The sequence below is a fragment of the Colletes latitarsis genome, chromosome 10, assembly GCF_051014445.1.
Source record: "Colletes latitarsis isolate SP2378_abdomen chromosome 10, iyColLati1, whole genome shotgun sequence".
NCBI lineage: Eukaryota > Metazoa > Arthropoda > Insecta > Hymenoptera > Colletidae > Colletes > Colletes latitarsis.
The window spans coordinates 23,822,256-23,837,212 of record NC_135143.1 but is presented as its reverse complement, the minus strand read 5'-3'; the positions used below and the strand labels follow the sequence as shown (position 1 = coordinate 23,837,212).

Sequence of the window (14,957 nt, the reverse complement as noted above, 5' to 3'; positions counted from 1 at the left end):
GCAACGAAGTCAGTAACGTAGTCAGTAGGGAAGTCATCCAAGAGGTTCTCTGGATCCGTAAGTACGTAGGTAGGTACGTTCATGGGATGTCAGGACCCTATAAAAAGAAACAGGAAATATGACACCCTACTTGTTCAATTACAGAGATTTTAATTTTAATAAAATCACTTCTGCTAATATTGAAAATTTAATGTAGCAAAATTTGAAAGAAACAATTTTTTTCTAAACGTACTCGGAAAAAATACAAAGATACTTACATTCTTTGCTCGTGAGCATCGCCAAATTATACTTCTGCTCAGTGATACACTGACTCTATTATCTCGATTCATAAAACAAAGAAAGCCCCGGTGCTCTGAACAAAATTCATGAGAAAGCAATACACACTGACTCGAATTCCGCGAGCCCCTAAAATCGAAATGATAATCTACTTGAAGCAACTAGGCTTCGAGAAACAAGAAATTATACTACGCAACAACCACTGATTCTACCGACCGCTTTGCGCGCGGTCATCAAAATTTCTGAAAAAAAAACTAAGATTAGAAATAAGAAATAATTAAGTACTCGCACAGATCTGTCTATTTATCGATTTAGTATTAAATTTAATCGATAAAAAGACAAAAACATGTAAACATTTATAGGTACAAACTTACTTGTTATAACGAAGTTGATTTTACCAATATTGAATTTTGTATTCCCTCGATTTGCCATTTCATGGCGGCCATTACATGCCGGTAGCGTCCCTTCCAGTCGAATTGCAGCAAAGTCTGTAACAGAAATAAAACAAAAATTACGATCCAATGGGTTAAAATAAATGTATCTATACCTTAATTAAATATCGACTCAACCCGAAATATTGGCTATGAATTGATAATTACGTTTACAGGTATCATAATTGATGTCGGTTAGACGTGTAAGAAAACACGCGAACCTGTCTCGACTTTTTTCGCGATTCCGGCAGAATTTCCATTAGACACGTGTTAATATTCAAGGAAAGTACCAACAGAGAGTAACGGAGAGTACTTCGACCGATTCGGAACACTAAGATGACAATAATTAAAACTTACGTACCTAATTAGACGCGAGGCCTGTTACTGCACCTCATCACACCAGTTTTCAGCGAACGAATGACGAATCCAAACGGCGGGAGACGTTAACCGGAGAGTGAGTGGGATGGGGTGAGGTGGGCACTACCAACGTCTCAACTTACGAGATCTTCGAAGGCAAGGTTAAACCTTATATCTCGAATAATGGAAAATAAACGAAGTAAATACAGAAAATAAATAAAATAAATACAAAAGGATACCAAACAAACGATTAATTACTTTATGATTTATTGTCGTTATACTTTTGTGACGTCATAATGCAAGCCGCTCATTGGTTCTGCTTGAACATTGAATATCGATCTGTTATTGGATGGTTAAGTTACTAGATCAATTGAAATATATTAATTATAATCAAAGAAACATGTAATGTGTAAATATTAACTTTCATCGTAAATTTCAATGAGTTTCTCATATAAAAGTTTCTTTTGTTTCTACTAAATTTTCTAAAGATATTTGTTTTAATTCTCACTAGATTTACATACCAATCTTTTTTGACAGGTTATCGGTTACATTGAACTTGACACAGTTATGGTAAGGAGTCTGGTACAGGCATAGACGAAATGTAAAGTAGACGTCACTCGCAATATTATTTACGTAACACAGAGATTAAGGCGCAGACAATACATAGCGGAGACGTGAAAAGTGATACCTTTTCGTATCGCGCGAACAAGGAATTCGTGAGCCGGCGACCGAGAATATAAACACAATCTGACCGAGCGTTCAAAGCACCAGAAGCGTATCGGATTACTGACCCTGGCTGACGAATGCTAGCAATGGTAAGAATAAAATTGCTTCTAAAAAATATTATAGAATACATACAAAATAAATACAAACGAGTAATAGATTACAACTGTACTTGATAGGAGACAATGTCCTACGATGTAAAGTACAAACATCGTGATAAATTAACGTTTTGGTGTATTCTCTATATATTTTTCGTTTGTTGTTGTTAAAGTTGCAAAATTTATATCAAAAAGATTGGTTAAAGTTTCGATCAAAAATTAATATATTAACATAATATTAAGTACATACTACGTATCGCACAACAGACCGATATTCGATATTCGATATTCAAGCAGAGTCAATGAACGGCTTGCGTTGTGACGTCACAAAAGTATAACGACAATAAATCATAAAGTAATTAATCGTTTGTTTACGTTCTTTCTAGTATGTGTGTATTAAACCTAAGTAAGTAGGGTTAGGGCTGGGCTGTCCACAGTCTTTTTTCGGGTAGGCGCATTTTCGCGTGGCAGTCCTGCACCTGTAGTTCGATTCGAAGAGTCAAAACGTTAGCCGATCCAAACGGATTATACCGTTTGTATTGGTTTTACTTTCGATTCTTGGAATCGCGCTGTACTTGTATCACAACGATCAGCAGTCATGTTTAAAGTTAGAGTTGCGAACGAGAAATATTTTTCGCGTTTTCTTTCAGAGTAGTGTCGCGAATAAGAAATGATAGCGGTTTGCTATTAGCGTTGCGAAGTACGAATTATTCGCGTTTCTTTGCCTAGTTACAGTTGCAAATAAATTGCATTAATTGTATAGTTCTATTTAGTGTTGCGAACAATGAGAATTTTTCGCGTTTGATTTTCTAGGCTAGAGTTGCGTATAAATAGTAATCGCGGGTTGTTGTAACGTTGCAAAATATCGATACTACTCGCGTTGTAAATATAATAATATGAATTTCATCACGATTGTTTTTAGTGTTGCGATTATTTTTTCGCGTTTACTTTCCAGGGTAGTGTTAATTATCAATCGCGATTTAATTCTGGTGGCCAAATTTTCAGTCGCATTCGTTAATCGATTGATTACACCAATGGAATTAATCGATTATTATACGTCTCTGGCCTGTGCAGCTACAGACCAGGTATACGTGTAGACCTTACATCCAATGATTTGTTTGGCCCATTTTAGTCCCATGGTTTCTCAACTGACCGTCATCCGTGAATGGAGGTCGCTAAAATCATCTTCGTATGGTTAGGTCGATATGGTAGTCAGATTGAGCCGTGAAAATCCATAAGACGTAGGTTCTACTCTTTACCTTGTCTATGGTCTAACTACTCGGTCAGTAAGGGAGACCGAACTAGACAGCCGGCAAAATAGATATATTCTGACCTTAATCTTTCGTAAGATTTATGCCTGTGTCCAACGGAAACTGCCTCTCGTTACACGAAAATGATAATGGGGCTTTAGAACTCCAGAAAAATAGGCCGAAGAAATGCATTGGATGTAACATCTACTTGTATACCTCGTCTGCGCCAGTATCACATATGGATACAGCCGTCTCTAGTACGAACGAACCATGCCGAGTGAAAGGCAGTAAAGCTGTGAGAGTCCGATTTTGCATTAGATAGACGAAGACACATAAATGGTATGTACTCTTTCTATCAAGTACAAAATCAGACTCTCGCGGTTTTAGTGTTTCTTGTTCAGCATTGAGTTTACTGTGATATAGAGATCAGTGGTGTCGCCACATAAGCAGTCTGTGATAGGCGCACTATTTTTGCGTCTCTATAAAATCGATAGTTTAGTAGCGGTAACTCACACGTGACTTCAAGAGTGGAAAAGATAAACTGACGTGTCCTTAATGCGAAACAACGTGGCAAATCTAAACTATTCCAAGGTTATCTCTATGGTTCCTGAAAGGACGGAAGCAGAACAGTTCTGAAATTTTCCGAATGTTGTCCAGCAACTGTAGTTTGTAATATACATTTGAAAATCTTTACTTTTCATCCTAATATTATTTTTAAGTTTCATACATAAAACGTTTTGTTAACAGTATTAAGGTTATATATTGGTAATGACCACGTCAATGTTGATACCTCTGTCAACATAAATAATTCATTTTGTATACGTGCAAGTGATTCTTTCTTTGAGAAATGACTGTGTCATTTGATCGAAAGGCTCACGTTCGGTATATTTGGGAGTATTGATAACTACAGTCTAACTCATGAAACGCATAGTATTGATACTAGAAGTAAATGTGAATAAATTCGGAAGTTGACGCGCGCGTGAGAGGAACATCTGTTCCGTCGAAAGTCGGTTCGTAAAGTGTATGAAATTGTGGTTTGTCATATTTATCGTTCTTCATGGGTCTGAGAAGAAAAATGGTAAAGGATGACGGCGTGGAGGATGGGATTCACGAGTTCAATCACATACAAGAACATTCTGATTTACGAGGAGATGAGAAAAACATCGCCATTCTTTTATTTCTGTACCTGTTACAAGGTATACCATTAGGTTTATGCGGTTCTATTCCAATGTTACTGCAGAATAGAAATGTTTCGTATCGTCAACAGGTAATATACATAACTTATGTTACAGTCGTTTAAGGAACAAATATAGCAAAATGTTGTATAACTATTATTTTACTATTAGGCTGAATTTAGTATTGTTCATTGGCCTTTCTCGTTGAAACTTTTTTGGGCACCGATAGTAGACTCTGTGTTTTCCCAAAGATTTGGAAGGCGGAAAACATGGTTAATTCCTACTCAGTATTTAATGGGTTTCTTCATGCTCCTTTTATCCAGTCACATAGATCGTTGGTTAGGCGATGAAAGTAAACAGCCCAACATAGAAATGTTAACTATATTATTTTTTTCTTTAAACGTTCTTGCTGCAACTCAAGATATTGTAGTAGATGGTTGGGCACTCACGATGTTAAAAAGGTATAACTTCAATCTGGTGATTAGTTTATACAGTCTAGTATAATGTTTCTGAAATCATATGTTTCCTTTCTGTATCAAGGTGTAATGTGGGTTATGCATCAACTTGTAATAGCGTAGGACAAAGTGCTGGTTATTTTATTGGCTATGTTCTTTTTATGGCATTAGAATCTTCTGAATTTTGCAACAGTTATTTAAGAAGCACTCCTTCCAATGAAGGCATATTAACTTTACCTGGTAAGCAGTTTTATAATGTAATCTATGTAAAGAATTAACAGTTAAAGCTTGTTATTTATTCCTATAGAATTCCTTTACTTTTGGGGTTGGGTATTTATAATAACAACCACTTTGGTGTCCTTATTCAAACACGAGGATTCAAAAAAAACACATAAGGGTGAAGAATTAAACACAGACGTCAAACACGCGTACAAATTACTTTGGAACATTGTCAAGCTACCATCTATAAAAACGATTATTATATTCCAGTTAACTGCTAAGGTTAGAACATATATAACAATGAATATTATAGTTATTAGCTTTGAAATAATATTGTGTTACCACAGATAGGATTTTCTGCTTGTGATGCAGTAACTGGTTTGAAATTAGTAGAAGCTGGTATACCAAAAGAAAAGTTTGCTCTTATGGCTGTGCCTATGATACCAATACAGATTTTATTACCATTAATAATCTCTAAGTACACAGTTGGTCCAAAACCTATGGATGTGTACGTGGCAGCAATGCCCTATAGGTGAATAAAAAATGCGTATAAAACACAATATTTTGTTTCTTAACTAGTGTTTCATAAGCATTTGTAATTAATCATACAGATTAGCTTATGGACTGGTAGCAGCATTTTTGGTTTGGGTGACACCGTATGTAATGATGAATGGACAAGTTCCAGCCTACTACTTTGTAGTTTTAATAGCTTTGTATTTGTTACATCAGGTAAATTGGGTACAATAATAGTAGTAGTTCAAAAATGGGACTGATGAATTAGAGAGGAATTCAGGTTACTTTTCCTTCTCTTAGGTTTTCACAAACAGCATGTTTGTGGCGTCAATGGCGTTCTTCGCAAAAATTAGCGATCCCGCTGTCGGTGGTACTTACATGACATTGCTGAACACCTTATATAATCTTGGTGGTAACTGGCCAGCAACGGCAGCTCTTTGGTTCGTTGATCCATTGACGTATCGACAGTGCAGCACCGATCTCTCGAACGACTGTAGCACAATTTCAAAAAAAGAGGTTGGTGGACATGTTATTCGTATAATGACTTAGGTTCGTTACCAATAATATTCGTTCGTGCATCGAGCTTGTAGGAGGTCCTTCCAATTTAAAGATCGCCAATATATTAAAATGAGGTTTATTGGTACATAAAGCAATATTATTGCGTTTCGTCCCGAATCTGCTAGTTGGATCAGATCGTGTCTTCGTGTTGTATTTTTTTTTTTTTGTAAATTTGAAGCTCGGTTAGTCCATCCTATGATAGAGCCTGAATTTGTATATCAGGCCTGTGGTGTGTTTTGCGTAATGGTTCTAAGCTCGATCGACGAATGTATACAGTGTTTAATTAACTGGTAGTTGTTTACTGTCACGTAACAATTTCCATTTTCAGCTCTGCGCGAGCACGCACAATGGTGTTTGTAATATGCAGCTTGACGGGTATTACATAGAGAGTATTTTATGCTTAATCATAGGGTTGGCTTGGCTCAGGTGGGGTCAACGAAAAATCGAAATCTTACAAGCAAGGCCGATGTCTGCTTGGAAAGTAATCCTTTCGAAGCAGAATAGATAACAGTACTGAATCAATGTTAGAACTTGTTGACACGATATCTGTAAATACATTAGGAAATTTATACAATTCGACTATGCTTGTACTGTTCGTGTGCCGGCTGTGTGCCCGGGCGATTTCCCGCACATCTACCAAGTGTTCCAATCTTTTTTAAATTGAACATGCATTTTTTCGACGAACAACATTCGAATACATGAAAAATATTAGTTACAGCGACGCAATGTTTGATAAATATTCGATGCCCAATTTGTTACGAAGGTTTACGCGAGATTCTTTTATATTTGGCACAATACTACTGTTGAGCAAGTACTGCGTACATTTTAAAATTATTAGGAGTAAGCGCGTTTAAAAACGTCATATCGTTCGGATCGTGGCACGATTCCATCTTTTGTATGTATACATTGTATCGATATGTTACGCATAATAAAAGCTAGGCGATTTTTTTATGCGAACTACGAGCGTTATTCTTCCATGCCGGGTTGCTAAAAGAAAAATAGACTCAGACACGGTGATACGAAGTATTAAGAGAGTTAGTAATTTTGGGTCTGAACCCCTTGACGGTGAAACGGCGAAGGGTTAGATAACAAACTCGTGATCTTCCAGCGTAGCTAGAAAAATAAGCTGAATTCCATTTTTAAGGACTTTGAGAAGACAGTATAACGCGGGGTTCACTACTTACGGACTACTTCGCACCATATGAAGTAGTGGGAGAAGTGTGAACGAGTGTTTCTATTGTCTTCTTCCACCACTCTGCACGGTGCGAGGTAGCGAAGCCCCGATGTCATGTTGCTTTCTCTCACTTCTCAAAAATAAGATTAACTTGTTTTTCTGATTACGCTGGTCCGGTTAGTGATGGAGACACTTACCTTATACCAATCGTCGAAACTCGGAGGAACACTCATTGTTATCCTTCCATGAAGGTTAGTGAAATTTTTGTTACGATGTAATATATGTAATATATCGCACTGGTTTATATTTAACGATACTTACTATTGGTCTTGGTTGGTTAAAACATTACGTTTGCGATTGTTTGCAGTACTTGTAAGTCTGTATGTATAAGTACATGATGTTAATAAAAGTTTTCCATACGAAGAACTTCGTTGTCTCACCTTGTGTGTTTTCCACGTTTCTTCGCGACGCGTTTATCGGGCCGTGACACACGCGTTCAGGATTGATTAAGAAAAAAGAAAATTGTTCAATTATCTGTACATGGCAACCAATAATTTTATTCCGTTTACTAACTCATCGCAAAAGGTACCGGAAAGAAAGGTCGATATCTACTGTATGCACTTAAGTATTATCTACCATTTCCACTTAAATACATCTTGAAAGCAAGTATTTACGAGACAGGATTCGTCGTTTGGGCGTCGTTCGTTACATACATATATAGTTTTATCCACTCGTATTTTATCCACAACAGCTCGGTTGCAAATCAACTGGACGATCTTCCTTGTAATTCGTTGCTCTTTTCTTCGGGTGCTTCATTCCCGGATGCATGGATCCGTGATTGGTAGTTGAAATACTTTCGGTCGATTGCGGGGATGAGGAATTTGTGCTATTAGATGTCAGGGGTCGTTCTACGTTCGAGTTGTCTTGCGGCAGTTTTTGTTCTACCTGTTCGAAATACACAGTCACACAATAGATTTATATATAATAAATTCCACTCGAAGTTTTGGCACTTTTTACAAATACATCGATAGGAAGATCAATATCTTTAGTGTAAAAATCGTAGTACTTTCGATAGAAACGAAATAAAGAGATGATTTTTAAAAAATTAAAATTAACATATAGATTGTTATGGAATAAGCACAAAGTAGAAAGAATATGATCATATGATTATGATATGAAAAAAATTATATGAAAAACAGAAAGTAAAGTAATTACGGTTGTGGTTGATGCCGCGTTCATGTCCATGTCAGGGTGCAGTTTACAGAGCAGGGATATCAATTGTACTTTTTGAGACTCGATACTCCGTACAGAAACGAAGCTGAATATTGTCGTGATCAGAATTACTCGCACGAACATATTGGAAACTTGCGCGTACTTGGCGTTTGATTTTAGAGATCCTTCTAAAGCTTTGAACTGGAAGTTCCACCTTTTTATCCGGATTAATACCTTCACATTCGCTCGTAAATCTCTGTCATTTTGCATTATTAACGACTCTTACGTCGAACTTTATTTAACAATCGATACCTCGAGTACCAAGGACTTAAAAATCGTGTTTCTAAGCAATATTATTGCGATATATCATTCGTGGGAGTTATTTTCTGTTTTAGAAAAGTATAATCGTTCGTTATCCAGTTTCGTGCGTTGAAAGTAAACGTAATTAAAAAATTATGTAGCGTAAAATCAGGAAAACTGTGATCTCACAGATAATTTGGTGTTTGAGCAAAGCGATGCTCGGATCGCAAATTATAAAGTCATATATCAGCAAGTACAAAACAGTATTTAATATTTGTAAAAGATTTTATTTTTAAAGATAAGTCACTGTAGATTTTTCGTTGTCGAAGAGTGATCGTAAAATGAACGTAATATCGTTTCCAATTCGTAAACGTTTTATATTAGAAGATATATAGTACAGTACACAGACAATAATTTTGGTACCAATATTATGCGCAATCGGTCGTTGCAGCTGGTCGTACTTTTGCTCGGAAACGACGAGCAAAACGCTTGTGCGGATCACGCGTTCGCTGTTTACGAGAGTCGATTTTGTACATAAATATGTATAATATATTTATACGAGCATTATAACGTAATCTACTGTACATTAAGCGTCATGAACTGCGCGTACGTTCCAGAAAGTTCAGAGTACATAAATACATATACAAATCTTCTACGGTTCGTGCGCCCTGCGAATTGTACGCAGTGAAATTTGAACGTTGGCCTCGAAGAGAATATTCAGGCGTCGTTTCGAGCGTATCGTCTTGTGTTTCGTACGCTCTCTATACTATAGGGTGAATCACTTAAAACGGGCTACTCGAGAGAACATACTACGTCGATGACTTAAGCGATTCACTCTGTATAATATATCTTCGAACGGCTAAATTCTGACTTTAAACCTTTGTACGACGTGGTTACGGTTTCGCTACGATCTTCTATATCTAATTGTAAATAACGTCAACGGCACTTCGACGGTAGTAATCTTTACGATAGCAATACGTACATATACTTTCTTACGTAACACCGACTATATTTATTTGTTACTGTAACAGATCCTGGTTGGATCTGCTGAGCGGAGGACCGTGAAGATGATACGTATACTTACAGTCAGTCCCGTATGCTCGTATCTTTGTGTATTTTCAGAAGCAACGTACTAAAATCAAACAATGTACAGTCAAAATTGTTCGTTACGTATCCTTAACGTCGAAGCAATCGCGAATAAATTGGTGGATTAGGAACGGTTGATCCCAGAGGCGTTCTCACATTGTGAAACAAATCGAATCGGGTTTCTACGCTTAAACGGGTCCAACGACGTAAACGAAACGAATTTTTTGCAATCTAAAATGACACAAACAAGTTCGTGTATCAACGATGATTTACGCCACTGGGCAATCCATGTGCTTAGCAAATCCGTGTATAGGTAACCTTAAGCTTAATGCCCGTCGTGTAACAGGCGAATCTATTGTCATCTTTTTAGATTCATATATTTTACTGTATAATTAGTCTATCCGTTCCCAAGGCACCATGTTTGAATCCTTGTAGCAGAACGTTAAAATTTACTAAAAGAGACAGTCGCTCGGCCTCCCTTTTAAAAATCTGGTCTTTCGTTAAAAATACGCGTTTCTTCTTCTATCTTCTTCCTTTTTTTTTTATCTTTTGATTTGAACATTATACCCCAGTAAATGTCTACATATGTACTTGGCGGTTGAATGCATACATTTTATCTGCGAGCTCTTTTCCACCTTGCGAGTATTTCGAATCTTCGAATCCAAAGTTGTCGAACTTTTACTTAAACCAGAATTGCAGGTCGATCAGGAATCAGATTATAATGTAATACTTTCTCTTAAAATCGTTTCAATTCTACCGTTGTACTATATTACCGGGTGAACCTCGTATTTTTTCATTTGTCTGTGAAACGCGCGATCGACGCGCGCCTGTAAAACAAAGACAATGCGTAAATTTGTGCGTAATAAAATATAAAGAAGACTCTTTTCAGCTAACGTTCGGAAACTTGCAAATATAATACAACGAACAAATCAATATCTACCGAAAAGCAGTCAAAATAAGTACTAAAACACAGTCTTGTCTGTTCTGATATCTGACTAACGTTCAGCCGCTTAACCTTTCAGGGCAGAAGGTTTCAGAGGGATACGATTAATTCGTTTCAGCATTTTACGTAACTTCGGTATGTACAAACGTTTGTCGACCTTTTACTCTTTGTTTCGAATCGGCATTTATGAGCCTCGACAAAGAGAACGATGGTCGTATACTGTTCAGTTTCTCTACAAATAACGATGCACTTACATCCAGCGACGATCAGCGTGTGTCTTTATACAATTTTTACGAACCCTACGCTCCTAGTGAACGAAATCGTCGTCGTTCAAAATCGGTACTTTATCGCTTTTCTGATTTACGCGCAACGTGGCGCCCCATTTCGCACCTCTTCCTGCTTCCGAGGTCGCCATTAGAATCGAATACGAATTTGGACTGGTAGATTCTTTGCTATAGTGAATCCCGTACAAAAAGTATATCAACATTCCTGCAACACACGAACAGTATTTATGTTTTTTATTTGTACAACTTAATCCAGCGTTTCTTTACTCTCGTTTTCGGTGACATTTCTTTTTAAACGATCCCACCAGCGTTATATTGTTATTTTCTTCCCTTATCGTCCTAAATACTACGCGTATAAAAATGGTGGATAATTTTCAATATACGCGACTGTGTAATATTGGTTAAATGACAATGGACTCACCGACTATCATCCATACGAGGAATCGAAGCCAAGTTAGAAGCGACAGGTGGAACATTAGTCCCACGTTGAACAGAATACTCAGCGCCGGTATCAGAGGTACCATAGGCACTCGAAATTTACCATTAGGAGGATTTTGTTGATGCGCACCGATTATGAGCAAACCTACGGCAATCATCGATCAGCATCACAACGAATTTCACGTCAAACGAGAAGAAGGTTACGTACATCCAATCAACAACAGAATAACGTTCGCCACAACGAAATAATCCCACCACGCCGGAGAGCAATACGTTTGTGATATCAACATCAACAAAGGACACAGAGAAACACAGCCAGCTGTGTAGATCATCACAAGAACGGCTACCTCTCTTCCAGGTTTGCAAGTGCCCACAAAGTTAGCCAACCAGGCGTATCGTGCTTTCAATTTGCCAGTGCCTTCGCTCAGATCTAAAAGCTACAAGAAAAAAAAATAATACTGAGGAAGGCAACCACTTGGTGAGCTAGCATTGCATCGTTGGATATGGTTTGACAGTCGTCTGTCAATTTTTCGTGACACCACTACGATATTAAAATATGTAACAACTGGATATCTAGCTGTATGTAATCGAATTACCTCGGACTCCGCAGACGTGACGCTATTGCAATCGCTATTGGAATCTGCACTCTCCGTGGGAGGCGATGCCAAACTGCTCGGAGTGCCGGCGTTTGACGGCGGAGGCGTGATCTTTTCAGGACGATATCTCAAGATAATCACGCTGGCCGAAACAATAGTGTAGGCCAGGAAAGTACCGATCGACATGAATTCGACCAGATGCTGGAGATCGAAGAGCAAGGCGATCGATGCGCTGACGGACCCGCTGATGGCCAGGTTAAGGACTGGAACTTGCGTACGTTCGCTCACGTGACCCAGGAAGCCAAACAGCAATCCGTCGTTCGCCATGGCGTACATTGTTCGCGGCAGAGAGAACAGGGATCCGAAAAGAGTCGTTGTCATTCCGCATAAGGCTCCCACGCTATAAATATTAATTGTGCTCATTGCTTCTTTCAATTTGTCCAGTTGGGGACAGTGTTCCGTTGAATAGATAGCTTTGTATAATAATGTATAATAATATTTTCACATGTGAGTTATGTACACTCGTGAAACTGTGCAGCGATCGTTCATTTATTATTTTTCTAAGAATTTTCTAGGTCCTAGGGTAATTTTGTAACATTTTATAACATGTCCAATTTTGAAATGTCCTACTAACCTTATCACATATTTGGCCCACGATACTCCCCTCGATGAGAAAGCTTCAGGAAGAGCTGCCGTTGGATTAATGTTGTAATACGGCACGACTAACGTTAAAGCTGCTCCAACCAGCACGTACCCAATGGTAACAATCGCCATCGAGAGTAGCGTTGCTCGCGGTATGCTGTACCCAGGATCGCGCGCCTCTTCGCCGGAAGTTGCGATCGAGTCGAAGCCCACGAAAGCATAGAAGCACGTTGCGGCACCTATTCGTATGGAGCATAATAAAAACATCAAGGATAGTCATTTGCTGTAAAACTGCAAGCGAACGTATAGATTGTTTACAAAAGTATGCAACGATGGGTACAATCTTTTGGCGTAATCGCAAAAGTATACCTGCCAGTACGCCGCCGAAACCAAACGGTAGGAAACCGCCGTTCTCGTTGCTCCAATTCGAAACCTTCGCGTAAGAAATTCCCAAACCGATCACCAGTCCCATCACGGCTAAATTCACGATAGTCAGCAGAGAATTAACCGTGGCTGAACACTTAACGCCCAGTGCAAGCAGCATGGCGTACGCCAGGCATAAACCAGCGGCTAGAAAATCTGGGAAATGTCCTAGCGGTTCTCCCATAGAGTAGCCGTGCATCATGTGTTGGGTGTAATTGCTGATCGACCCTCCTACCAGGGAATCCACGTATCCGCTCCAGGCTCTGGCCACCGATGCAGCCCCTGTTTGCAAGCACGACGGTTAAACAAAAGAACAACGTTCAAAACTAACCATTTTTAAAAAACATTTGAGGTATTTGGACGAGAGAAACTTTTACTGAAAAAACTTTACCGATCATATGCTCCAGTATGATGTTCCAACCGATTACAAAAGCCCAGAATTCACCGACGGAAATGTACGTGTAAACGTAAGCGCTGCCAGCTTTGGGCACCCGCGCTCCAAATTCCGCGTAACAAAGTGCCGCTAATAGGGAAGCCACGCCAGCGAACAGAAAGCTCAAAATCACACCAGGACCAGCCGTGTTCTGTGCCACCGCTCCCGTTAAAACGTATATACCAGCGCCGACCATATGACCCACACCTGAAAGGTAAACGTGCTTTTGCCATTGCCGAAGATCGCAAGAACGATATCGCGATGATTTCGCATTTACGTTCAATTTATAAGATAGGAATGGCTCGCCGGAACGGAATGTTATGCGACGCGCGTGCAATTAACATTTTTCCGGCACAGAAAGGACCTTATCGCGAACGGACGCGATACCGCGAGAACGCAGTCGATGGTGTGTCCTTACGACTGGAATAACACGAGAAAAAAGCACACGCTTACCGAGCAACGTGATGTCGAACGTGGAAAGGCATCTCTTCATTGGCGTTTCGAGTAAATCACCTTGAAGCTTTTTAGTGCGATTCATTTTGGTACACAAGCCGGACATAACGTGTCCTAAGATCATCCGGCGAACCGATGGCATTTTGACCTCCTGCAATATGTTTCTATTAGCGTGTCTCTTACCATCATCGGTACCTACACGAATTTCGGTGTACTTTAAAGATCTCGTGTATCTTCAACTTCGGAGGAATTAATGAAACGAAGCATCATAAATCACAACGATCGTACCGATTAGGAACACTCGAGGCGAAAAGTATGTTCGATAAATCGTAACGTTTGGAAATTGTAATGGTACTTACGCAGTCCGGTCTACAGGTTCGAATCGAAGGATAGTAGTCGGATATTTGCGACAATATTGGGAACTGTGACGAACGAAATCACGACGGACGCTGAAACGTACGGAGAAGTCGCATGGCGCCTCCGCTACCACGCAGGCTCGGATATTCGATCGATTCAGCTGTAATAGAACTATTTATGTCACTCAGTCTCAACAGCATGAATGAAGAAGTTTTCTCTTAATCGGCATTCCTTCGATATTAAACACGCTCCGATATTAAACGTGCTTTATTTTCTTCCACTTCTGACATTTCTGATCGACGTGCGAAAACTTGATTTCTTTAACACGCTCTTGTTTACGGATTCCCCATTTATTTGTTAAGCTTCCTGATGTTAACACGTTTACTGTATAATCTATGAATGGTCTATTTAATAGCACTACGTTAAGACCTGTATACGGGTCATAGACCCAGAATGTGTTAATTTCGCTGGTCTTAATAATTCTATATTTTACAATATTTTACAATAAGTTTGATACGGTAGAATTTTCTCTGAAAAATATTTAATATTGCCAAAGTGAAA

The 14,957-nt window shown here is 38.8% G+C and overlaps 3 protein-coding genes across 3 annotated transcripts; 1 reads left to right on the top strand and 2 right to left on the bottom strand.

The window, feature by feature from the left end:
- Positions 1-3,650: 3,650 nt before the first annotated feature.
- Positions 3,651-7,655, top strand: LOC143346141 (acetyl-coenzyme A transporter 1). Its single transcript, XM_076773943.1, has 8 exons — positions 3,651-4,402; positions 4,482-4,771; positions 4,851-5,005; positions 5,073-5,266; positions 5,332-5,516; positions 5,596-5,713; positions 5,798-6,013; positions 6,384-7,655. Exons 1-8 carry the CDS (start codon positions 4,193-4,195, stop codon positions 6,561-6,563), a joined length of 1,548 nt encoding a protein of 515 aa, XP_076630058.1. The 5' UTR covers positions 3,651-4,192; the 3' UTR covers positions 6,564-7,655.
- Positions 7,656-7,785: 130 nt separating this feature from the next.
- Positions 7,786-8,915, bottom strand: LOC143346142 (uncharacterized). Its single transcript, XM_076773947.1, has 2 exons — positions 8,445-8,915; positions 7,786-8,174 (listed from the first exon to the last, which is right to left on the bottom strand). Exons 1-2 carry the CDS (start codon positions 8,709-8,711, stop codon positions 7,968-7,970), a joined length of 474 nt encoding a protein of 157 aa, XP_076630062.1. The 5' UTR covers positions 8,712-8,915; the 3' UTR covers positions 7,786-7,967.
- A 227-nt stretch (positions 8,916-9,142) lies between these two features.
- On the bottom strand, positions 9,143-14,903 carry LOC143346140 (cationic amino acid transporter 4). Its single transcript, XM_076773942.1, has 9 exons — positions 14,399-14,903; positions 14,040-14,190; positions 13,545-13,793; positions 13,100-13,435; positions 12,723-12,969; positions 12,089-12,488; positions 11,701-11,929; positions 11,476-11,637; positions 9,143-11,259 (listed from the first exon to the last, which is right to left on the bottom strand). Exons 2-9 carry the CDS (start codon positions 14,179-14,181, stop codon positions 11,078-11,080), a joined length of 1,947 nt encoding a protein of 648 aa, XP_076630057.1. The 5' UTR covers positions 14,182-14,190; positions 14,399-14,903; the 3' UTR covers positions 9,143-11,077.
- Between the last annotated feature and the right edge of the window lie 54 nt (positions 14,904-14,957).

Bases quoted from the DNA above. Each gene is read 5' to 3' on its own strand.
- LOC143346141 (XM_076773943.1), top strand. From the start codon at position 4,193: ATGGGTCTGAGAAGAAAAATGGTAAAGGATGACGGCGTGGAGGATGGG. The intron at 4,403-4,481 runs GTAATATACATA...TTTTACTATTAG, and splicing joins ATGTTTCGTATCGTCAACAG to GCTGAATTTAGTATTGTTCA. The intron at 4,772-4,850 runs GTATAACTTCAA...TTCTGTATCAAG, and splicing joins GCACTCACGATGTTAAAAAG to GTGTAATGTGGGTTATGCAT.
- LOC143346142 (XM_076773947.1), bottom strand. From the start codon at position 8,711: ATGCAAAATGACAGAGATTTACGAGCGAATGTGAAGGTATTAATCCGG. The intron at 8,175-8,444 runs GTAATTACTTTA...TATTTCGAACAG, and splicing joins ACGCGGCATCAACCACAACC to GTAGAACAAAAACTGCCGCA.
- LOC143346140 (XM_076773942.1), bottom strand. From the start codon at position 14,181: ATGCCATCGGTTCGCCGGATGATCTTAGGACACGTTATGTCCGGCTTG. The intron at 13,794-14,039 runs GTAAGCGTGTGC...TTTACCTTTCAG, and splicing joins GTTCGACATCACGTTGCTCG to GTGTGGGTCATATGGTCGGC. The intron at 11,638-11,700 runs GTACGTAACCTT...TGATTGCCGTAG, and splicing joins TATTCTGTTGTTGATTGGAT to GTTTGCTCATAATCGGTGCG.